The 25575-nt window shown below is 39.2% G+C and overlaps 1 protein-coding gene across 1 annotated transcript; it reads left to right on the top strand.

Annotated features, from left to right (window-relative positions):
- Window positions 1–5462: 5462 nt before the first annotated feature.
- Window positions 5463–25114, top strand: LOC308273176 (adenosine 3'-phospho 5'-phosphosulfate transporter 2-like; the record flags this gene model as incomplete). The annotated part of the gene is made up of 8 exons (XM_080710268.1): window positions 5463–5663; window positions 8376–8497; window positions 12912–13066; window positions 13650–13747; window positions 18126–18218; window positions 18616–18727; window positions 23426–23495; window positions 24964–25114. The coding sequence occupies 8 exons, from the start codon at window positions 5463–5465 to the stop codon at window positions 25112–25114; spliced, it is 1002 nt and encodes a 333-aa protein (XP_080566394.1).
- Between the last annotated feature and the right edge of the window lie 461 nt (window positions 25115–25575).

Raw genomic sequence — 25575 nt, 5'->3', positions numbered from 1 at the left:
ATGGTGGCTCACGCTAGTAATCCCAGCATTTGGGAGGGTGAGACAGGAGGATCCCGGTTCACAGACAGCCTCAACTACTTAGTGAGGCCCTCTGCAACCCAGTGAGACCCTGTTTCAAAATAAAGAATAAAAAATAGGCCTAGGGTGTAGCTGTGAGGTAAAATGTTCCTGGGTTCCATCCCCAGTACTGGAAAAAAAAAAAAAAAAAAAAAAGACACAAAGGCCTAAGTGGCACGAGGGCGATTGTGATGTAAGCACCTTCCAGACCCTCAGCCTTGGCGGTGGGAAGTGTTGGTTTAAGGAGAGGAGGCGGTGGGAAGTGTTGTTGTTGGAGACGAGGCAGAGGAAGAAAAGGCGAAGTCGCCGGATCTGGGGAGGGAGAGACACTCCGTGTGGCTGAGATGCCGCACGGAGGTGACCTCCGGGCTGTGAGGTGGGCGGTCCCCAGGCGCCCTTCCAGTGTTTTGAGACCCAGGACCAGCCCCCCGGAGAACTACCCACTGCGGGTCTTCCTCCTCCAGAAGGGGCTTCGAGGAGTGAAGGGTCCCGAAGGCAGGAGCTGGTGTACATCTTTTTAAACAAACCGAAACCCGCTGGCACAGTTTCCACGGAGGCGCATCCTCTTCTGCTTGCGCCCCTTCGCCAGTTGGTTGGCGGGAACGGTTCAGGCCCACGTCTGTAGACTCCCTGGGATGAGGTCCTTTCGGCTCCCCTCGCGTCCCCTGAGAACTGTCAGGCTCCTGCCTGCTCAGGGACAGCATTTGCAGTTAGGAACCACTTCCGGGGCGTGTGTTTTCAGTAAGGACGCGGGACAAGGTTCTCTGCTGTCCGTTTGCCTTGCAGTGGAAAGAGACTGTTCTTGCCGGTCTATTAAGTTTATGTCGCTAAAAGTTCTTCACGTTCCGATGGTCTTTGAATTTTTTTGGAAAAAAAAAGAAAGGAGAAGGCGGAAACATTTGATGTACTAACAGTTTTTAAAATTTTTGACATCTGCATTACTTAGTAGGTTATCAGACACCTAGGATTTTAATTATACGGTGTTTTATAGTGAATTGAGATAGTTTGAAACTTGGAAGGGAGAGGTGCAGTCAGCATTAGAGAAACGTTTAGATAGCGTTATTTGCACTTAATATATAGATTAGATCCTAATTTTAGCTGTCTCCCTTGGGAAAAAAGAATAACTTTCAGAAGTTAGCACAGTGTCTACAGTTTTTTTGTAATGAAGTGTGTAGAAAGAAAGGAGACAGAATCTGTTTTTCTGTCTTGTAATTATACTTAATGAACCGTGATTGATATATAGAGTACAGTTAATCAAGAAATAATGGCAAGATCCTTTTCTTTCTAACATTGTGGCAAAATATCTCTGGAATCATGTTTTTCAAGTTATTCACATGGTAACCACAGATTTTCCTTCCTTTTTTTCTTTTTGTAGTGGACGTCTTTCAGGTTGGAAAAGTCTAGATTAAGAAATCAGTAATTTTGACTTTACTACGTCATTATATGTACCTACCGTGTTGAAATTTTCAAATATATGTTAGCAATGCTACCTTTTAATTTCATTGTAGCTGTTGTATTTTCTGTGAACTTAAGTTTCTTAAGTTTAGACAGAGGCCTCAGGCAGTAATTCACACCTGTGAGGTTTTTATTTTCTGCTTTAGTTTCAAGAGTTACTGTGGTATTCTAAAGCAAAGTAAATCATTGATCATTTAATTTGAAAATTAATTTTTAATTGAATGCTTGGGATCTTTTCTTCCCTCACTACAAGAACTTTGGCTCAGTTTTGTTAGATGGTAGTTGATATTAGTCCTTAATGTTTGAAATGGAAAGGAAAGGGCAAATGTTAGGGACACATTCTTAGGATCAGAGGCCTTCATCAGTCACTCTTTCTGACCAGCTGTGTGCTGGTCAATACTGCAAAAGTGCATTCTAAATGCAAAGCTCTAAAGGGCAGTTTTGTAGTACTGGTGCCTGGAGTTAGCAATGGAAATGAATTTATTTCCCTGTTTATTTCAGATGCTTTATGGGAAATTCAGGAGACATGTCAGTATTTGGGCTTACATGTTTAAAAAGGATAGGACTGGATTTAACTTCACACATGTGACCTAGATGTGCACCTCATAAAGTTGTCCAGGAATGTGTTCAAAGTGTTGAAGTGGTGGAAAGGAGCAAAATGATGTTCATAAAGTGTTTACAAAGGTGCAAGAAAGTCCTTCATTTAATGTCTTAGAATTTTTGTGCTTGAACATCATGTAAAGGTGATATCATCTCTTGCCTTATAAAATTCACATACTTTTTTTTTACCTCAAAACAGAGAAGATAACTTATGATTTAGATATTTATAAAAATATATAATGTGCTATAAGAATCTAGACCATCAGTTTGTTTTTAACTTACAAGGTCCTAATCAAGGATGTAGTGTGGTCATATTTCACATTGAGCAGTGTAAAAGATGTGCAAGAAAGAGAAGAGATTATAAATCTAGCCAACAAAGTATGGCTGTTTGATGGTAGGGCTAGAAAAAAAATGTAAATATGTTTGTGGATATAGTCACTAGGTTTTTCGGCAAAATCGAAGTCTGAAGAATAGAAAAGAATCTTGAGATAACTCCCAGATTTTTAGCTTAAGTTTCATATTAGATTGATAATATAGGAGGAAGTGAGTAAAGGTTTGTTTTGAGGAGAAAATAATGAATCCAAATTTATGCATTTTTAATATGAAGTACCGATTGAGCCTCACTGAGATGTAAAGCATTTAAAGTCTAGCCAGAAATCGAGATCCCGGTATCGCGATCCCGGTTTGAGTTGTACATCACAGGGGCTGAATCAGCTTTAGCGCATGAGCCCACAGCAGCAGTGTTTCTAAGAAAGTTGAATAATGGCCGGGTATGGTGGCGCATGCCTATAATCCCAGTACTTGGGAGCTGAGACAGGAGGGTCACAGGCTCAAAGCTAGCCTCAGCAACTTAGTGAAGGTCTCAGCAACTTAGACCCTGTTTCCAAATAAAAATGAAAAATAGGGCTGGGGGAGTAGCGCAGAGATAGAATGCTGCAGGGTTCGACACCCACTACAAAAACAATTGAGTAATGATAGTCAACATGTATGCGCAATCAACTCTGTGCTGGGCACTTTTACATTTATTTCATATCACCCTAACAAAAAGTCCTGTGATAGCTATAGTTTTAACCTAATCCTCCCTCCGCCCCCCACAGATACAAAACCTAAAGCTCAGAAAGGTTAAATAAATTGCCAAAATCCTCTTTGCTAGGAAGTAGCAAAGCCCAGTCCTAAATTCAGATCTTGCTCAATTCCTAAGAATGGGGAAACCATACCATACTACTTTTTATAATGTTAGCTATAGTTGTTTGGGGTCATTACAATTTTCTTGGCATGTTGCTTAAGTAGACACATCACAGAAGATTATGACTTTGGGAAAGGGTTACATACTGAGAAATCTTATGTTACCAGTAAAAGTAGCAAAGAGATTTTCTAGAAGTTTTTTTTTTAATGTGTAAATACATAATCATTAAATGTACTTTTCTTCTAACCTCCATACTCTATGAGATTTTCAGTTTGCCCATAAAGTTTACCAACACCACATTGCATTAAAAATATCTTATTTAAGCAGACCGTGAGTGATTGCAAACTGAAGTTTAAGAGTATCCAGAGAAAGGACCAGTTTATTTGGTTTATCTACTTACTGGATACAGAGCTGATAAATGAACACAGAGGCAAATACAATTTGAGTCTTGTCTTTCAAGTTGTTTCCTCCCAACTAGTAGGCAGGGTATCACAGAGGGGACACTAAAGGTGAACTTCAAAACGTAACCAAAAGAAAGGAGATTTGGGGCTGATGAAATATTTAAAGAAGATAATTTAAAGCATAATTTATAAAGTCACATCTCAAGGCCATCCAACAATGTAGTGTAAAAAGTTGTACTCAGATTAACAATGATTGAAACTTAATGTGGGAGGCAAGAAGAAAGTACAAAGAAACAAAGGAAAACTTTGTAAAACTACTCTGCCTAGAGATATGGCGGGTGCCCTATAAAATGTTTTGATGCCTGTGTATTATTAATTAAAAGTTGTTTTCAGAGCATCATTTGAGTTACTACATAGGGCCTAGTTGATCTTTCTTAAGCCAGTAAATTAGGAATTATCCTGAAGAGGCAACTCTTGCCATTTTAAACTATCACGTCTGTTTCTTTTAAAGAATTCCCAAAGCGGAACTCACTGCCACAACTATTTTTATCTCCTCATCCCTCAGAGTCTAAATTTTTTTCTTTATGGAATTATAATGTCTTTGAGGAAAATGGGTTTTCTTTATAAGTATGTTCTGTTTTTTAATTGTCAAAATTCTTCAGGCTTTTCCCAATTTTTACATGGAATTTATCTTTCTAGCTTATATAAATCCACAGTGAAACTGACATTGATCTACGGTGCCATCGGTTTTTTTTTTTTTTCAGAATAACAAAAGATGACATATTTCCTAGCTGTTTAGACCCCGAAGACTTACAGTGATTTTCTACAAAGGGAAAAAAATGTTTTCTTTTTAGCCCAAGAGATGCTATTAGTAAATTAATATTATCCATTCTGTAGCCTCTGATAAACCTAGCTTCTTAAAATATTTAAAGTTGTTACTTTATTTTTAAAATATCATGATCAAACGTATTTTACAGTTCTGGTAGTTTTTATTTATTTCTTTCTTTGATACTGGCGAATGAACCCAGGAGCATTCTACCTTAGAGCTATTCCCCCAACACTATTTTATTTTTATTTTGAAACAGAGTCTCACTAAGTTGCCAAGAATCTTGTTAAATTGCTGAAACTGGCCTTGACCTGAGATCGTCCTGTCTCAGATACCCAAGTACTAGGATTACAGCCATACACCACCACACCTGGCTTGTCCTAGTATTAAAAGGAGAATTATTCTTTACTCTTTTCCAAGGAAAGACTGATTAATGTTCAGAATGTTACGCATAAACGATTGAGGTTTTAAAATTTGTATATTTTTCCTAGGTATAAAAACAAGCCATGCTTAGTTTTTTGATGAAATAAGTACCAGGTTAACTTTTGGTTTGTTGCTCTGGAAATCAGTATAGTATATATCCAGTTTATTGATGCATTGATCTTTATCAGGTGAAGATAAATTATTTGGAGATTAGGTATATTGTTTTTGGTTGTTTGGAAACTAAGGAGAACTAGTTTCACTAAGAACTAAGGTTCTTAGTTCTTAAGAACTAAGGTTCTTTGTGATTCCACAAAGAACCAGCCTTACTTTTACAATTTTAAAGTATAATTTTGATTACCATTTGGAGCACATGACTTTAAGATCTAAACATTTTGCTTTAATTGCATATTTTCTTCTCTAGGATTTGGCAAAGCAGGCAAAAGAAACACTAAAGGAAAAAGACCAGCTCAACAAAGATAATTTTGGAAGCCCTGGATGCAACGAAAATGGAACAATGTATCACAAGTTCCACAAATCCAGGGAATATACCTCTATCACTATGCCATCTGAAAACCAATCAGTGTCACCCCACATTGAGTCATTTGATGACATCGTAGTACATGGCATAAATCTCAGCAACTTTAACAAAATTGCTCAATTTTTTATATGTGTTGCTGGAGTTTTAATATTTTACCTAATTTATGGATATTTACAGGTAAAAAATGTTATTTGCAATCTACTATTTATTTATAGCAATTGGCATCAGTATGAGCACTTAATAGTACTTTTGTTCAAGATATTTTTACTTACAGAATACCAGTTGATTCATAAATTTGAGGGTTTTTTTTATAGAAGAAAACAAAAGGTCTTCTTAAAATGGCTTTAGAAATACAGAGATCAGAATTTCAGAGTTAAATTTTCAAATGGGGAGAAAGGGTATATAGAAAGTATCTTGAAAAATTAAAAAAAATAAATTTTAAAATATTAAATTTAACAAAATAGATAATTCCAATCCTGTATTAGTTTTTAAAGGAAAACTGCGTCAGGTATTGGTAAAGAGATATATGGGAACATAATTTTCCAATAAAATTGATAGCTCAATTCTTGGAGCTCATAATAAAAGGTCATTTTATAAAAATGTATCAGGATAGTTTGTGCTTTTCTATGGGTATCTTTACATCTTGTGATACTTAAATTCTTTTGTTGGCTGTTGAAGTATTATTGTGTCCTCATTTTTACTGATTTTTTAATCTAACTTCCCCAGAATCTTATTTTTGTTTACACAAAACATCTGTATTATGTAACAGTTTGTTTTATATTTGCACTGTATTAGGGGATAGTTGTATATATTGGTAAGCAGCAAATTTTGTATGGGACTCCATAACATGAAGAACCTTTAAAATTCAAAAAAGGAAAGAGATGTATTTTCTTAAAATGATTCTCATACTCATTAGTACTAATAAGTTACAGTAATCTTAAAAGTCTTACTCTCTGTCTTTGTCTTAGAGGCAAATTATAAAGGCAGATGTAAATAAACAAGAAAGTAGAATTATGACTTTTAGCTAGCTCCCAAAAATGCCATGAAGAATATTCATGTAAAACAAAGACATGATCAAAAATACTAAATCTTTACAATTGAAGATTGTAGAAAACTTACTATTTCAATGAGTAGCAATTAGAACTAGAAATTAAAATTTGTTGAACAAAGTTTTTTTCCCTTTTTTATGTCACTGTTACAAATAGTTTGGAGCTGAAGGGAAAGGAAAATTAATTAGAAATTTACCTTACAAATTTTATTAGATTCACTTTTATTAGTAGTCCGATATTGTCATTTTTAATTAATATGTGTAAAGTTTTACGTGTGTGTGTGTGTGTGTGTGTGTGTGTGTGTGTGTGTGTGTTACTGGGGATGGAACCTAAGGGCATTCTACTTTGAGCTACACCCCCAGCCCTATTGTTTCTTCTTTATTTTGAAACAGGATCTCACTGAGTTGCAAAGGGCCTCACTACATAGCTGAGGCTGGCTGTGAACCATGATCCTCCTGTCTCAGCTGCCCAAATGCTGGGATTATAAGCAGGCACCACCATGCCTGGCTTGCAAAGTTTTATTTTAAATTACATAAACCACTGCAGATCCTGCTTGTGGGCTACCATCTTCACTTTGTGAAAACTGACATTGCTCTTTTTACACTTGGTTAAAATAGTTTAAAGAAAATGGTTGTGGTTTGGTAACATAAGTGAAATACGTGTCTCAGTCACACACACAAGATAAAAAGTTTGATTTCAGTTCAAATTAAGCCAGATAACCTTATAAGACTACTTCTAGTGACTTGTTAAAATGGTCTATTAACAACAGATATTATGATCATAACACTGTATTTAGGCAAATTCTCTCTACAAGGGGAATTTTTACTTGATCTGTGGCTCAAGAATTTCACAAAATACCATTATTGGTATGCAGTGTGTTCCTGCAGATAAACAGGCCTGAGATGATGTCCTTCTAGTGAAATAGGCTCTTCATATAATAAACAAGGTCTGGACATCCATCTTTTTCATTTTTTGATATGATTTTACTGGTACGTGGAGATTATGCCTCACAGTGAGGTTCGAGTGGTGCGCACGCGCACACAGCGCTTGCCGTGTGTCGCTCTGGATCCCACCCCTCGCCCCTGACATGCTAGTGAGATTGGTAGTGATACCTCCATACATGGACCTGGTGTTACTGAACTGCCTCCTCTTGGAGCCTCCTTTCCCCTCCCACTCCCCTCCCATCCCCTTCCGCTCTTCTCCTGCTCTCATTCCTCTGAAGTCACTGTTGTTTACCATTTTCTCTGTAGCTTCCACTTAATGAGAGAAAACACACAACCCTTGACCTGAGATGGCTGATCTCACTGAGCACAATATTCTCTAGTTTCATCTGTTTTCCTGCAATGGCTTAATTTTGTTCTTTATGGCTAAGTAAAATGCCCCTGTGTGCATGTGCTGCGTCTTATTCATGTATCTGTTGGTGGACACCTGGATTGGTCCATAATTTGCTGTTACAGTTGTGCTGTTGTGAACATGGATATGCATGAATTACTATAGTTTTCTGACTTTTAATTCTTTGGAAAGATTCCAAGGAGTGATATGACTGGGTTATACCAATCTTTGGTTTTGGTGTTTTAAATAAAGAAGCAAAGTATAGTGTTTCTTTATATTTACTTATTTCTCTGCTTCCTTTCATACCTAGTCACTTAATGTCTATTATTTGGAAAGAACTAACTTCTAACCTCTAAAATACCTGTCATAAAGCCTGTGGTTTGATTTTTTGGTGAGGGTGGTTGAGAGTATGGCTTGGTTCCTTTGAATATGTTGTGTTTATTATAGATTTACTGTGAAATTGGTCTACCCCTTTGAACTTAACAAAAATATTCATGTCTTTCAACAGGAATTGATATTTTCAGTAGAGGGTTTTAAATCTCATGGCTGGTACTTTACTTTAGTGCAGTTTGCGTTTTACTCCGTATTTGGCCTAATAGAATTTCAGCTTATTCAGGACAAAAGGAGAAGGTATGTAGTTTGTTTTATTTGTTAATTTTTGGCATGTATTAGTTGATTCTTTATAAAAATAATTTTTAGCATGTTGAATACGCATGTAATTTACATTTCAATTAACATTTTTCATCATGAGGTTTGGTTAGAATAATTAACTTACTGAAAATAATTAATATGGATCCTCTATACACTGAAAGACATCAGGCATCTCTTTAAAATGTAAAATTATAAAATAAAATAGGTTAGACACACCTTATGGCAAAGCATATCTTCTTAAAACACAAGAAAGTGTTCAGAGACACATACTTGTTTATAAAGTTCACTTAAATAGGTGTGATTGCTGAAAGGTTTTCAGTGCGACTACCATTAGAGTGATAAAGAGAAATAATCAGTGTCTGTTTTGTAACCAGTTTTTAAATGTGAAGTTAATGTTTCGTTTTATGCTGTATACCCAACTAATATTATCATGTAATGTTCAATAGCTTAGATTTGCATTCGTAAACATTAGAGAAAGATTTTTTAAGGCAAAAAGTACACATTCAAAAATCTCTTTTTTTTTTTTTTTTCCAGTACCGGGGATGGAACCCAGGGACATTCTCCCTCCAAGCTGCATCCCCAGCCCTATTTTTTTAGTCTTTTTATTTTTGAAACAGGGTCTCACTGAGTTGTGAAGGGCCTGGCTAAGTAGCTGAGGCTGTCGTCAAATCTTAATCCTCTGGTCTCCCACCTCCCAAATGCCAGGATTACAAGCATGCGGCACCAGCCCGGCTTTGGTAATATCTTTTAAAGTGACAACCATCTATATTTGGAAAATGTATGTCTTGAACATGTTTTTAAACATGTAATAAAACATTATAAACAGAAAGTGGAGCTGGGCATTGTGGCACATGCTTGTGATCCCAGCTTATGGAAGGCTGAGATAGGAGATTGCTGTTCGAAGACAGCCTCAGGTACTTAGGCTCTTTACAACTCAGTGCAACCCAGTTTCAAAATAAAGAAGAACAAATAGGGCTGGGGTGTCACTCAGAGGTAGAATGTTCCATCCTTAATACCGCACAAAATAAAGAATAAAAATAAGGAATTTGAGTACAAAGTAGGAATTTTAATATGAAATATTTTTGATAAATGCCATTCTTTCCTATCACACCCTAATAATAGGTACTTCATGTATCGGGCAGTGTTAAGTACAATAAAGACTATAATAGTAATATTCTGTCTTTTTCATGTGAATGTTTAATCCTTTAGAAAAAATTTTAACAGCGTGTGTGTGTGTGTGTGTGTGTGTGTTGTGTGTGTGTGTGTGTGTGTGTGTATAGAATGGTGTTTAAGTATGTATGAAGGTAACTTTGTAATTTTAAATATTTAATTCTGTAAAACAAGATTTTTCCTGGAAGAATCTGTGTCATATTTTTTCTCATAGATCTAACTTTGTTTCTAAAACTCTTAATGCCAATAAATAACTATACTTATTATAATAAAAATATTTGAATATGAGAACATCACCTTTCTTATTTTCATGCTCTAAAACCATATATCTGTAGTCGATAGAGACTAATTGAAAAGGAAACCAAACTGATAGGCCTCTGATTGCTTCTAAGATAAAAAAGACACTTGTCTTTGCTAAGTAAAAAGTGAAACAAAGATGTTGTACCTCCAGACTGTTAAGTTTCAGAAAGCAACCGTTGTCTGTCAGTTATCCGGTTGAGATGGGAGTGGGCCGTGCTCATGCCAGCCTTTAAACCATATTACCAAAACATATCACAGAATAAAATATTCATGTTTAATTTAAACATAAATGAAAGAATTTAGAAGGATTTATAGACAACTGTAATTATAAATTGGAATCTTTTCATTCCAAGGCACATTAAGTTTTTAAAAAATCATTAGAGGTATGTTACAGTGAAAATATGCCAAATCAAATTTATTTTTTAACATATACCCACTTCTGAATCTATTCAAGTTGACTGTTATTAGACCTTTGTTAAACTTACTGCTTGTTATTTTCTCCTTTCTACATTTATATAAATAACTGTATTGGAATGAGAATGGTATTTGAAATTAGAAGGAATGGATTTGATTTTAGGCATTGCTTGGTAATGGCTTTGGTAAGACCTCAGGAAACTTTCTGAAATTCTCAGTTTTATTGAAAATCAAATATGGTAATGTGTACCAAACTATATTATAAACGGTAATATTCTAAATATGCTACTTAATACTTTTTACCAAAAATTATCTTATAACTTTATTATTAAATACTTTCAGTTTTAGGCGTGGTGGTTTATGCTTGTACTCCCAACATTTGAGAGGCTGAAACAGGAGGATCATGGATAGAGGCCATCCTCAGCTACTTAGGCCTTTTGCAACTCAGTGAGACTGTGTTTAAAAATAAAGAATGAAAACTCAGGTTAGGGGTGTGGCTCAGAGGTAGAATGCCCCTGGGTTCCATCCATGGTACAGAAAAAAAAAATCAGTTTTTAGTACAGGAGATCTGTCAAATAGGGTTTGAAGGGTTTTTTAAATTATAAAGTTCCCACTACTTCTAAAGAAGTAGGCAATCAAAGTATTAAATAAAATACAAATCATGAGACTCCTAGAGGCCACCTGATGAAATCCAGCGTTCTCATTTTACCCATGAGGAAAAAGTAACCCAGGGGAGTGCTGAGATCTCTGTGAGATTCTATAGTAAGTTGCTGGCAGAATCCAAACCTTTTGAATTTAGGTACCCTGAGTTTCAAACGGATTTTCTTTCTACCTATACTGTGCTGACTTTCTAATTATTCCTCTTACTTTTTCTGACCTAACTTTTTTTCTGGCCACTACTGTCTGTGATATATCTTTGAGGAACTTGACCACTGTGACTTGTATCATTGTCGGGACAAGAGATGCTGCCCTCCTTCGCTGATGAGGAGAGCGAGGGCCTAACCCGGCGGACAGTGTGAACAGGAGTTTGTGTGCACTGATGCGTACTTATGCGTGCCAAGTTATTTCCAGTAGCTTTCAAAGGTTGACTGCTCTGTTAGTACTTGGGTAGGAAAGGCTTCAAAATGCAAATGATGTATTCCAATTGAAATTGTTCAGTAAGTTATTTTACCTTGAGTACCTGACCATAAAAAAGATACGGAGGAATTTTATTGCCTTGATTTACACATGAACACAGGTTCCAAAATGGGAATGATTTCTAAGTAGCAGCATAATCAAAGTATGTGATTAGTGCCCCATTGCATTCATCACACCAGTGTACAAGGCTATTATGTAGACCATTAAGTATGCAATCCTTGGGGGCACAGGGATACAATAATGGCTCAAAATCCTAAAGATGCCACATTTAGAATTTCCTTAAGGAGCCTGGTGTAATGGCACACACCAGTAATCCTAGTACTTGGGAAGCTGAAACTGGAGGATCGAGGGCTTGAGGCCAGCCTCAGCATCTTAGCTAGAGCCTGTTTCAAAAATACAAAGAGCTAGACAGGCGTGGTGGTGCACGCTTGTAATCCCAGCATTTGGGAGGCCAAGATCGGAGGATCAGAGTTTGCAGACAGCCTCAGCTACTTAGTGAGGCCCTCCGCAGCTTAGTGAGAACCTGTTTAAAAATAAAGAATAAAAAATAGGGTACAGGGTATAGCTCAGAGGTCAAATACCCCTGGGTTCCATCCCCAGCCCTGCATAAATAAACATATAAATATATAAATAAATATATAAATATATAAATAAGGCTAGGGATGTAGCTTGTAAGTAGAACACCTCTGGATTGAATTTCCAGACCTGCCCCCCCCAACACAATGAATCTCCTTTAGAAAATCTGCATACAGCCAAAATTAAGGTTTGTGATCATGAGAGAGGAACTGTATCTTAAAGTTCATTTTTATACTTTCTCAAAATCAGATGTGATTTAAGAGAGAGTATGGTAATGGCAATTATGTCTTGAGTTTTAGAACACATGTCCTTTTTCTAGAGAAATTTTGCTCAGGTTCTGCTGCAGAATGAATAGATGTATTTTTCCTAATGCTAGATGGAAAGAGTAGGAAACAATAGAAATTAGAAATTACTGAAAAAGTTAGTTGAGGTGCCCTTTAACATTATGTAGGTCAGTACTTTTTAAAATGGTTTCTTTTTCTCTAAATCTGGTCAAGATAGTTTTTGTCTGTAGAACTGCTGTTGAGAGCACTTCAATCCCCATTTAATACCTTCAGTAAAACTCAGTACCTCTTAATCTTATTACTTTTTTACACAGTTGATAGGCCTCATTTATGGCTGATTATAGTTCTTTTACATAGTATTTCAACTTTAAGAAGTAATTTTTAGTACCTAGTTTTACTAGTATTTCCAGAAATATTAACCAACAATTAGTATTTACACATTGTAAATACATTATCTTAAAGTAGTATGAATTGGGTCCCAAAATGAAGGTCTTAAAAATTGTCTTTTACAGAATACCAGGAAAAACTTACATGCTAATAGCTTTTCTAACTGTGGCTACTATGGGGTTATCAAACACCTCTTTGGGCTACCTGAATTATCCTACCCAAGTCATCTTCAAGTGCTGCAAATTGATTCCTGTTATGCTAGGCGGAATTTTTATTCAAGGTATAGTAATGATATATTTTCATACTACTTGAAACTAATAGGCTATGTTATGGCATCTAGCATTAGGAAAAACATTAAACGTCTATAATATTTGTGGTGAGCATTTTAAGTATAACAATTCTGAGTGATATCTTATAAATTAAGAAACTCTAAAAACACTCATGCTTCTCTGGTATACCTCAGTATTTGAAATCAGTAATTTAGACTTAAGAAAAAAGAAAATATATTAGTGGTTAGGTGACTAACCACTAATCCCTGCAAATCATCTAAGAATTTCTTCTATACTTGCTTAAAAGTAATTCTTTTAAACATATAATCTAGGATAAAAGTATAACTTTTATTTAAAGGGATGTGGAAATGCAGTCATGATGACATTAATCCAATTTATTAGTGTTAGTTACTTATTTTGTTTTACTCTCAACTGCTAATTTGCAACTGGTTGTGGTTAAAAGTATTTAGCTTTTCAGAGCAAATGTTGTTGAAGATTTGCTTTTGGTTTTTAGCCCACTTTAATATGTGATAGAACTTGATCATGGTCTCTGTGTTTAAATAAGGCAGTTGTTTCTTTTCTACCTCCTCGAAGGCGTAATGCTTATCTCCCTGGCACTATGTGCAGACGCCGTTATTGGGAACGTTCAGGAGAAAGCCATGAAACAGCATAATGCTCCGAAGTCTGAGATGGTAAATACTCTAGCACTTTTTTCTTCATGCCAGACAGACTAAAAGATGGTGACGTACCTAACTTTTTGAAATAAAGCATCAAAGACTTGGATTATATAATAATAATTGTTTATTATTATTTTTAATGAGTAACACATCCAGGAATATATTTCATAAAAGTAATACATTAAAAGAAGGTAAAAATTACCATTACCACTGCTAACAATTTATTGTTTGATTTTTTTCCTCATTCATTTAGCACTTTCTTTCTTATTAAGAGAGTCTTGTTATGCTGTTTGCTTGCCTTTTTGTATTGAGTGTTATTTTACATGTAGAAGTTAAAATTTTTATATGGTCCCATTTCTTTTTATCTTCATGGCTTTTTTTTTTCTCAGTTCTTTTTTTATTTTTATTTTTTTATTAATTTATTTTTTAAATTGGTGCATTGTAGTCATATATCAATCACATTGGAGTACAAGACTTGAAAGGATATACAAGCACACATCATCCAATTAGCCCTCCTCCAGTCCCCATCCCATTCCCTCCCCCTCCCTCCATCCCACACTTCTTTGGTGATTTACTTTGATACATTTGTTTATGTACCTCCTGTGTTTTAAAGAGGCTCCGTCCTCCAGTATTACATACCCTCTGATTGGTCACATTAGTTGCTTCACTATAGGGCCCTTTCTATAGCTCAACCTCTTCCTGTTGCCCTTTTCCTCCTAGTTATTGCTGATTAAGAGAAGCGTCTGATTTATATTTTCTGCGATATTTCTCTGTGCATGCTGCGTTGCAAGTACCGATCCCACTCTTGATGGTCCCAGTAGTGGCCTGGCTACTCAGTGGACTGATCCAGACCTTGCTGGCTCAAGCAGCGGCCTTGCCTCATGGGAGGCCCCAGTTCTGGTCTCGCTGGCCCCTGCACCGGTCTAACCCCTAAGCTGGCTTTGGTCCCGGCCTTGGAGGCCGCAGGAGTGAACTTGCCTCACGCCAGGCTCCGATGCTGGCCATTGGCCCCTGCACCGGCCTAACCCCTTGGCAGGATTCCAATCCCGGCCTCGGAGGCCCCAGCACCGGCCTAGCCTCACGGCAGGCTCCAATGCCGGTCTCGTTGGCCCCAGCACCGGCCTAACCCCTCAGCAGGTTCTGTTCCCGGGTGAGGAGGCCCCAACACTGGCCATGTCTCACGGCAGGCTCCGATGCTGGCCTCGCCTCACGGCAGGCTCCGATGCCGGCCTTGCTGGCCCCAGCACTGGTCTAGCCCTTCAGCAGGTTGTTATCCTGGCCTCGGAAGCCCCATTACCGGCCTTGCCTCACGGCAGGCTCCGATGCCGGCCTCGCTGGCCCCAGCACCGGCCTAACCCCTCAACAGGCTCTTATCCTGGCCTCGAGGCCCCAGTACCGGCCTTGCCTCAAGGCAGGCTCCAATGCCGGCCTCACTGGCCCCAGCACCGGCCTAACCCCTCGGCAGGCTCTTATCCTGGCCTCGGAGGCCCCAGTACCAGCCTTGCCTCAGGGCAGGCTCCGATGCCGGCCTCGCTGTCCCCAGCACCGGCCTAACCCCTCGGCAGGCTCCAATCCCGGCCTTGGAGGCCCCAGCACTGGTCATGCCTCAGGCAGGCTCCGATGCCGGCCTCGCTGGCCCCAGCACCGGCCTAACCCCTCGGCAGGCTCTTATCCTGGCCTCGGAGGCCCCAGTACCGGCCTTGCCTCACGGCAGGCTCCGATGCCGGCCTCGCGCGCGACCCCCGCCCAGAACCCAGCATCTTACTGGGCCTGGTTTCTCCAGGGGTCTGGCGTGCTACTTGCAGTTCGGCCGGGGCCCAGAGTCCCGCGACCCGGTCCCCATCTGGCGTGCCCCGCGCGCGACCCCTGCCCAGAACCCAGCGTCTTACTGGGCCTGGTTTCTCCAGGGGTCTATCTTCATGGCTTTTACTGTTATGGTTAAAAATGACTTTTCTGAACCCTAACATTTTAAGAATTTTACCTATGTTGCCTAGTAATTTCATAATTTTTCTTTCTCTCTCTCTCTTTCTCTTTAAATCTTGATCTAATCCAAAACTGTAAAAAAAATGTTTTCTTCAATATGGCTACCCAAAGTTTCAATTATGTGTATTGAAGAATATGCTTTTTCAGCTTCTTTTAAATGCCTTCTTTATTATTATTATTATTATCACATTCTGATGTAGGGTACAGAATTAAATTCTTTTGAATTTATTTCTGTATCAGTACATATACCAATAGCAGCTTTACCATACATTTACCATCTCGTAGGAGTAGCCACTATTGTTCCTTTTCTCTTTCAGAATATTACTATCAATAGTTATTCTTGGGTGTTCATACTCCCCCCCAAACTAGAAATCCCATTGGTATTTTGATAGTATGGCATTGAATTATAAATTAATTTAGGGAAAATGACATCTATACACTTGATTCTTGCAGTCCAAGAATAAGGTATGACTTTCTTTTATCAAGTGGATTTTTTTTACTATCTATTAAAATTTTAAATTTTCTTTATATAAATCTAGCATGTTTCTTAAAGTTATTTTTAGGTCTTCTTTTTGATACTTTTACTGTAAATATTCTTCTTCTTTCAATGTATTTTCTAACATGTTTTTATTTATATATAGGAAAGTGTGTGTGTGAGTGTGTGTGTGTGTGTGTACACTTTAAGGACATATAGTAATATTCTTTCCTGCTACTGTCTCAGCACAGAGTAGGGCATCTTCAGGCATTTTCTTCATCATCATCACAACTCTTTCTAGATAAGGTAAAGATGGCCTCAGAGAAAATTTAAAGAAATGCACGTGGTGTGAAAATTAATAAAATGCACTGACTTAGTGGTCGGTTTTGAAAAAAGGTAGCCATATATATATATATATATATATATATATATATATATATATATTTTTTTTTTTTTTTTTTTTTTTTTTTTGCGAGTCTGGGATGGAACCCAGGGGCATTTGACCTCTGAGATACATCTCCTGCCCTGTTTTTTATTCTTTATTTTGAAACAGGGTCTCAGTTGCAAACTGCGATCCTCCGGTCTCAGCCAAGGGTAGCCTCATTTCACATCATAGCTTTACTACCTCTCATTTGGGGAAAATTACTTAATATATCTAAGTTTTAGGATTTTTTTAACATATACTTTTATTGTTACTTTTTTTTCCAGTACTGGGGATTGAACCCAGGGGCATTCTACCTCTAAGCTACCCCAGCCCTACGTTTTATCCTTTATTTTGAAATAGGGTCTCACTAAGTTGCAGAGGACCTCACTAAGTAGCTGGGGCTGGCTGCCTCCAATCCTTCTGTTGAGACCTCCAGGTACTGGGATTACAAGCATGTGCCACCATGCTGGGCTTTATTGTTACATTGTAATTATACATCCTGGTGAGGTTCAATGTCATATAAAAACCATGCCCACAGGTCTTGGTGTGTTTCCTTCAGGTCCCACCCACTACTCCCCATACATAATAGTGATATGGGTAGTGATACCTTCATACATGGGCGTGCCATAATTCATACATGGGCAGTCCATAATTAGAACTGTTTCTTTCATCAGTTCTTCCTTTTCCTCTCTCCTTCATTTAAAAATTGGAACTGAGGCGGGCGTGGTGCCACATGCTTGTAATCCCCGTGTTTGGGAGGCTGAGACAGGAGGATTGCACGGGTTCGAAGCCAGCCTCAGCTACTTAGTGAGGCTCTAAGCAACTTAGTGAGACCCTGTTTCCAAATAAAATATATTTTAAAAAGGTCTGGGAGTATAGCCCGGAGGTAGAAAGCCTCTGGGCTCCACTCCCATTACCACCAAAAAAAAAAAAAAAAGAAAAGAAAAGAAAATTGGTATTGAGCACTGGATTAAGAGTATCTATCTCTTGGTGGTGTGAGTAATCTTGTAGAGCCGTAGCACAGAAACTGACACAGCAGGTGTTCAAGTCTAATACTGTTCTTGCTATTGCTGAGACTGTGTAAAGACCATAGTAAACTAAGACAAAAGGCTGGCATGGAAATTCAGAAATAGATATGCTATCAACTGCTATCATTTGCAAACAGCATTTAGTTTTTTCATGTTTCATAAGTAGATTTAAGGATTTTGTTTTGTTTATATTTTTAGTCTACTAACATTAAAATCTGATTTAAATTCACCAGGCAAGAAATGAATAATTATGTAAGTATATGTGAAAAGATGAGTTGAACTGTATCATTGGGTACATAAATTGAAGTTGTAGATTAATAGACATTGGTATCAACCATCATTTCCAGAAAGTTAGGCCATGTGGAAATGATGTTACTTTACAAAGGTTTAGTTTTGCACACTTAATTGAGTAAATTAATTGAGCTCTATATTTAAAGCTTTCATTTTCCACTTTGGATTTGATAGTATTTTTATCTACTTTAGGTTTTCTATTCGTATTCAATCGGTTTTGTGTACATTTTATTGGGATTGACATGCACTAATGGATTAGGCCCTGCAGCAACATTTTGTTCAAAGGTAAATACCATTCACATCTTTAAAAAAATAAACATCTTTCATTAAATAGATTTTCCTATATTTCTAATTTTCCTAGTACCAAAAGACTATTGACATAATTTGATAACTACTGCAATATATTGCAAATCAAAGATTATTTCAGAAATTAAATGATTGATGTTTAAATTTTTCTTATCATATCCCTGTAAGTTAATTTTTAAGCAGTTCATAATGGAGAAGTTGAGGAATTTTCATTTCATCATTATTTTTCCATTAAACCAATAGTAGTATGTGCTTGACGGCATCGGCAAATGGCTCAGCATTGCTTAAGAAGTTGATAGAATTAGAGGTAGTGTTTCGTTTGTAGGACCTCGGGTTTGTTTCGTCTTCTCCTTACAGGCACTTTCCTTTGTTGCAGGATCCTCTCAGGACCTATGGTTATGCTTTCCTTTTTTCCCTCACTGGGTATTTTGGAATATCCTTTGTGCTGGCCTTGATGATATATTTTGGTACCCTTGTTGCTGTCACAGGTAGGAGGGATTCACAGGCTTAGATTATGAAATAAGCTTTTATATCTTTTTTGGTACTCTTTTCCAAAAGATAAGGGTAACACCTCTTCTTCATTGAAAAGAAAATGTTATAGTACACCAGTTTATTCTTTGGTTTATAGCATATTTTTAATTTTTAAGAAAAATGGCGTTTCATCTTAAATTCTTACTCTAAGTTTGATTTTTGTTTTGTTTTGTTTTGTTTTGTTTTTTGGTCTTTCTGTGGAGCTGGAGATGGAACCCAGTGCATAAAGCATGTTCCACAACCACTCTGCCACTGAGCTATGGCTCCTTCTCTCAAGGCTTACTTGAAAGTTAAATATATACATTTGTCTTAATAGTAACCCTGAAGCTGGGTGTAGTGGTGCACGCTTGTAATACTCGAGCTTGGGAGGTGGAGACAGGAGGATCACGCAGGTTTGAAGCCAGCCGTGCTGGTTTAAGAAACCCTGTTTCCAAATAAAAATATAAAAATGGGTCTGCCAGTGTAGCCCAGAGATAGAAGGGTTTCCAGGAACCCCAGTACCACCAATAAATAAATAAATAAATAAATAAATAAATAAATAAATAAATAAATAAATAAATAGTGACCTTGAAAAGCATTAGAAAATTTTTTTGTGAAAGTATAGTGGTATGAATACCTTCAAAGAAAATGTCACCTTTATATACTTTTAATTTATTACCAAAGTTGCAGTTTTCTTGCATTTAAAATAGGATAAGTTCATTTTATTTTATTTTTTATTTTTTATTTTTTATTAATTTATTTTTTAAATTGGTGCATTGTAGTCATATATCAATCACATTGGAGTACAAGACTTGAGAGCATATACAAGTACACATCATCCAATTAGCCCTCCTCCAGTCCCCATCCCATTCCCTCCCCCTCCCTCCATCCCACACTTCTTTGGTGATTTACTTTGATACATTTGTTTATGTACCTCCTGCGTTTTAAAGAGGCTCCGTCCTCCAGTATTACATACCCTCTGATTGGTCACATTAGTTGCTTCACTATAGGGCCCTTTCTATAGCTCAACCTCTTCCTGTTGCCCTTTTCCTCCTAGTTATTGCTGATTAAGAGAAGCGTCTGATTTATATTTTCTGCGATATTTCTCTGTGCATGCTGCGTTGCAAGTACCGATCCCACTCTTGATGGTCCCAGTAGTGGCCTGGCTACTCAGTGGACTGATCCAGACCTTGCTGGCTCAAGCAGCGGCCTTGCCTCATGGGAGGCCCCAGTTCTGGTCTCGCTGGCCCCTGCACCGGTCTAACCCCTAAGCTGGCTTTGGTCCCGGCCTTGGAGGCCGAGTAGTGAACTTACCTCACGCCAGGCTCCGATGCTGGCCATTGGCCCCTGCACCGGCCTAACCCCTTGGCAGGATTCCAATCCCGGCCTCGGAGGCCCCAGCACCGGCCTAGCCTCACGGCAGGCTCCAATGCTGGTCTCGTTGGCCCCAGCACCGGCCTAACCCCTCGGCAGGTTCCGTTCCCGGGTGAGGAGGCCCCAGCACTGGCCATGTCTCACGGCAGGCTCCGATGCTGGCCTCGCCTCACGGCAGGCTCCGATGCCGGCCTTGCTGGCCCCAGCACTGGTCTAGCCCTTCAGCAGGTTGTTATCCTGGCCTCGGAGGCCCCAGTACCGGCCTTGCCTCAAGGCAGGCTCCGATGCCGGCCTCGTTGGCCCCAGCACCGGCCTAACCCCTCGGCAGGCTCTTATCCTGGCCTCGGAGGCCCCATTATCGGCCTTGCCTCACGGCAGGCTCCGATGCCGGCTTTGCTGGCCCCAGCACCAGCCTAACCCCTTGGCAGGCTCTTATCCTGGCCTCGGAAGCTCCAGTACCGGCCTTGCCTCAAGACAGGCTCCGATCCCGGCCTAGGAGGCCCCAGTACCGGCCTTGCCTCAAGGCAGGCTCCGATGCCGGCCTCGCTGGCCCCAGCCCCAGCCTAACCCCTCGGCAGGCTCTTATCCCAGCCTTGGAGGCCCCAGCACCGGCCTTGCCTTATGGCAGGCTCAGATGCCGGCCTCGCTGGCCCCAGCACCGGCCTAACCCCTCGGCAGGCTCTTATCCTGGCCTCGGAGAACCCAGCACCGGCCATGCCTCACGGCAGGCTCCGATGCCAGCCTCGCTGGCCCCAGCACCGGCCTAACCCCTCAGCAGGTTCCGGACCCGACCTCGGAGGCCCCAGCACAAGCCTTGCCTCATGGCAGGCTCCAATGCTGGCCTCGCTGGCCCCAGCATCGGTCTAACCCCTCGGCAGGTTCCAAATCTGGCCACAGAGGCCTCAGTAGTGGCCTTGCCTCACAGTAAGCTCCGATGTCGGCCACTGGCCCCGGCGCCCGCCTAACCCCTCAGCAGGTTCTGATCACTGTCTCTGTGGTTATTATTTCAAAGGTTCCAGGTGTAATGTATCAGATCTCTGCCTCCCCTGAGTATTGGCCACTGGCATTGCCACTGCCTCCACCGTTTCAAATCCTTCCCAGGATTTGTCCAGTGTTTCTAAGCATGCATGATGGTAGCATTCGACATTTGGTGTAATTTCTCCAAAAAAATAAAGTTGGTAGGATCCAGTTTCTGCTTCTCCTGAATACAAGTCTCCACCACCATCGCGGAGAACTCTTTCAACACCGCATTTCTCCTTGGTCTCCGCTAAACTCCTTACAGGTGATGTCTGAGATTCTTAACAATATAGAGAAATAGCAGTCCTCTTTCACGGCGAATTTTTCCATAAGTTCCAGTGCATTTAGATAAGTTTTGTCTGCATCTCCAGTGTCCTGGCATCCATAACAGCTTTCTTACCTCCTCTCTGATATTTTTCTTTATCTTTTTCTGTTCTGGGCCCGGTTTCTCCAGGGGTCTGGCGTGCTACTTGCAGTTCGGCCCGGGGCCCAGAGTCCCGCGACCCGGGCCCCGGCTGGCGTGCCCCGCGCGCAACCCCTGCCCAGAACCCAGCATCTTACTGGGCCCGGTTTCTCTAGGGGTCTGGCGTGCTACCCGCAGTACGGCCCGGGGCACAGAGTCCCGCGACCCGGGCCCCATCTGGCATGCCCCGCGCGCGACCCCTGCCCAGAACCCAGCGTCTTACTGGGCCCGGTTTCTCTAGGGGTCTGGCGTGCTACCCGCAGTTTGGCCCGGGGCCCAGAGTCCCACGACCCGGCCCCAGCTGGTGTGCGCTGCGCGGTAAGTTCATTTTAAACAAAGCGTTTTAGACCTTTCACATATATTTTCTAAAACAACAACCAGACTAGCTATTCTTTTCACTAATAATTATGCATCTGCTCTGTGCAGGGACTTTGCTTGGCACTCTAAAGGATTGAAGGCTGAATTTGTTCTGCTTTAGAGGAGTCTATAGCCACATGACCGGCTGGTGACAGGTTTGGTGCTGTTTCCCACAGCTGTGAGATGCAGTGCTTGTCGTGCTGGTGTGGGCAGCTTTCCCCCTCCTCTCTTTCTCTTATGTTAAAGCCAAAGACGATAGTAATTAAACATACACATAGCCCTTATTATATACAAGATGCCATTCTAGATATTTTACATATATCGATCATTTTAATCTTATAACAATCCTAAAAAAGAAAGGCACTATTAATGTTCCATTTGACACATGGACAAACTGAGGCTCTGGGAGGTTGACTTATCTCTTGGGCAGTGAGAGTCAGGATTCCAACCAGGGTCTTCTGACTCGTACCGCTATTGTATTGTAATGCCTCCTGAGCTGGTGTGAAGAGTCCATATCCTCAGTAACCCAGGCTCCTTCTGCCTGCTCTGCCATCATCATATGCCTGCCAGGAGTGGGGTGAGTAAGAGAAGATAAGAGACATACTCTTCTCTTTATGGAAACTGCCTAAGGACCCACACTCCTAGCAATAGCACATCTCACATTTCATTGGCACGTGACCTTACTTTTTGGTACGAGAGACTGGAGCATATGCCCAGCTAAAACTAGGGTTCATCTACTAAAAGTAGGTACTGGGAATCAGGCTCTGACACTTCTTACCAGGACTGTTTCTTCACTTGGCATTCTTTCATTCATACATTGAATATTATTAAGTGCCAGGAACTGTAGACTCTTGGAATATAAGGATCAATGAGAAGAAAGTAAGTAAAGCACACATTCTCTGGGAAAACAGCAGTGCACTCTGATGTGGGGGAAGGGCTATAATGGAGACGTGGGTGTAGTTCCTTCTCTGCCTGGGTGAAAGGACGACGGTTTCAGGCCTTATGGCAGACTTCAGGTGTAATACCTAGAAAGACAGGGAAAATTAATACAAATACATGAAATGGATCATAAAAACTTTTCATCTTACACAGAGATAATCACAATGAAGATTAGTGTATTCTTTTCTATTTTTAGTGAATAACTCCTGGTCTACCTACTCATATCTTCCTTAGGAAAGCCCTTCTTTTCTGCCACTCAATTCTCTTTAAGGGATGATGGCCCCATAGTACCCGGTTTGTATTGAGTACTTATTACAGTTGTACTTTAACTATATTAATGCCTGTTCCTGATAAAGCCCAAAGCCCCATAACAGCAAGAAGTGGCTGGTTGTCTTCTGCCTTGCAGTGCTCCTGGACCTCACATGATTCTGACATATCTTCAGCTATAAGTATTTGTTGAGTAAATTTTTTCTAAAATATTACCAGTGTAGTAGGCACATTCTAAACCAAGTCTTTGCCTCTACAGTGACAACAGGAAGAAAAGCAATGACCATTATACTTTCATTTGTGTTCTTTGCTAAACCGTTCACATTTCAGTAAGTACTTTTTATTCCTAAGTATTTCAGTTTTTAGACTGTGTTTCACATTCCCCCTTTAACAGCCTTATTATCAACCTTTACTTTTTTGCAGAAAGTGTGTTAATTTTCCTGTAAATTAGTGTGTTTTATTAGGCTTTATAGAGTCCTCATCTTGAATTTTTATCTGTTGAAGAGTCTTCTGCTATTTCAGAAATGTTACAATTTCTTGTTTTAAATTTATCATTTTGTATACTTAAATTTCCTCGCCAGAGCCCAGTGCATATATGTCCCTGTTTCCAGGATATTGAATAAATGTGAGTGGTGTATGCGCTGTGGAGATTAAGGGACTCCCTCCTCCCTAGGGCAGGCATTTAAACTATGTATTTGTAGTGCATGCTTTTACAATTATTTATTTATATCCTCTTTCCATAAAGGATTCAGGGTAGAAGAGTAATTGGAAAATTGTGTCTTATTAACATATTTAATTAGTGGCTTTCTGTGGAAACATTTGCTATTCTCTGTATCATCTAGAATATATTTGAAGGTAGTGTTATTTAAACTTACATTGTTTGGCCGGGCGTGGTGGCGCACGCTTGTAATCCCTGCGCTTGGGAGGCGGAGACAGAAGGATCGCGCAGGTTCAAAGCCAGCCGCGCTGGCGTAAGAGACCCTGTTTCAAAAATATAAAATAGGTCTGGGAGTGTAGCCCGGAAGTAGAAGGGTTTCCAGGAACCCCTGTACCACCAAAATTAAAAAAAAACAAAAAAACTTTCATTGTGGTAATTGTGAAGTTTCGAACCTCCAATTTACTATTTTTAACATAAATTTCCATTAATATATTACAGATGATTTGTTGTCTGTAAATTACTTTTCCTTCCTGCATGAGAAAAATTACAATATAGTAATTAAATTACAGTGATTTCCCTACTTTCTGAGGGATGTGTTTCTTTTATCCTTTTATATTCTACCCAGTAGGACAAATAGTTGGACTGCTGAGTTGAATTGCCAAGACAGCCTTTGATAGGTTGACAAGTCCCATGTTTTAAATATAATCTTAAGACTTTTGTTAGGGGCTTGGGCTTTAAATATGCTATTAATCCCAAATGAGCCTTATTTTGTTAAAAAAAAAGCTTTTTGATATACATATATATGTGTGTGTGTATATGTATGTACATATATATGAGATTATATTTACACATGTGACAAGGGTTTCTCTGTATAGAAAATGATTTTACAAAATTTTATACAAAATATAAGTATATAATACATAAGTATGTAGTAAAACATAACTATATATACTTAACATGAGATACATGGAATTCAATCTAATTTCATCTCAGTAATTTCTTAATGTTATTGTAGACCTCTAGTAGCATAACTTTATTTTATTGAAGAATTATTATGAACTGACCACCAAATTCTCTTGTTAGCAATAAATTGTTACATTGTTAATTGTACCATTTTTTTCTGTATTTCTTTTTCTTAGGTATGCATGGTCTGGTTTACTAGTTGCCCTTGGTATATTTCTCAGTGTTTACAGCAAAAAACTGGATAAAATAAGATTACCACCACTGAATACTCTGATGAACAAATCAGTGGAAATGAAAAAGTCAAGGATTCTGGCGCAAACTGTATAGACACTGATTTGTCTTGTTTAAAATAGAACTTTAAGGGAACATTTTTTAATTAATTTTTCAAAAGGATTGTTTTAAAAACCAAAGGGTCTGAAGGCTGCTGCCCATCTGGATGGACTGCGTGTGAAGTAGCTTCCAGGCCTCAGCCTTTTTTCAGCACATTTTTTGGATTGTTTCACTTCTGAAGCAATTGAGAGCCGCACCTAGCACACTTTACAATAAGATTCCAATATGAAGGACTGTACTTCCTAGCAGTTTCTTGAGAATTTCACTGGAAATGGACCATTCTGAAAGACTGATTGAATATCAATATGACATCAGAAACATTGTTAACACTGATATGTAATAGCACAGTTCTGTCTTCATTCCGCTTTGGTGATATTTAAATTGATTCTCTGTTATAAGATAAGAGTAAGCTGATGATTTAAAGTCTAGAGAGAATAGCATTCATTATAAATAAAGTT

This window comes from Muscardinus avellanarius (genome assembly GCF_963383645.1).
Source record: "Muscardinus avellanarius genome assembly, chromosome: 14".
Taxonomy (NCBI): Eukaryota; Metazoa; Chordata; class Mammalia; order Rodentia; family Gliridae; genus Muscardinus; species Muscardinus avellanarius.
The sequence above is the reverse complement of the archived record's forward strand: the minus strand, read 5'-3'. Positions and strand labels throughout refer to the sequence as shown.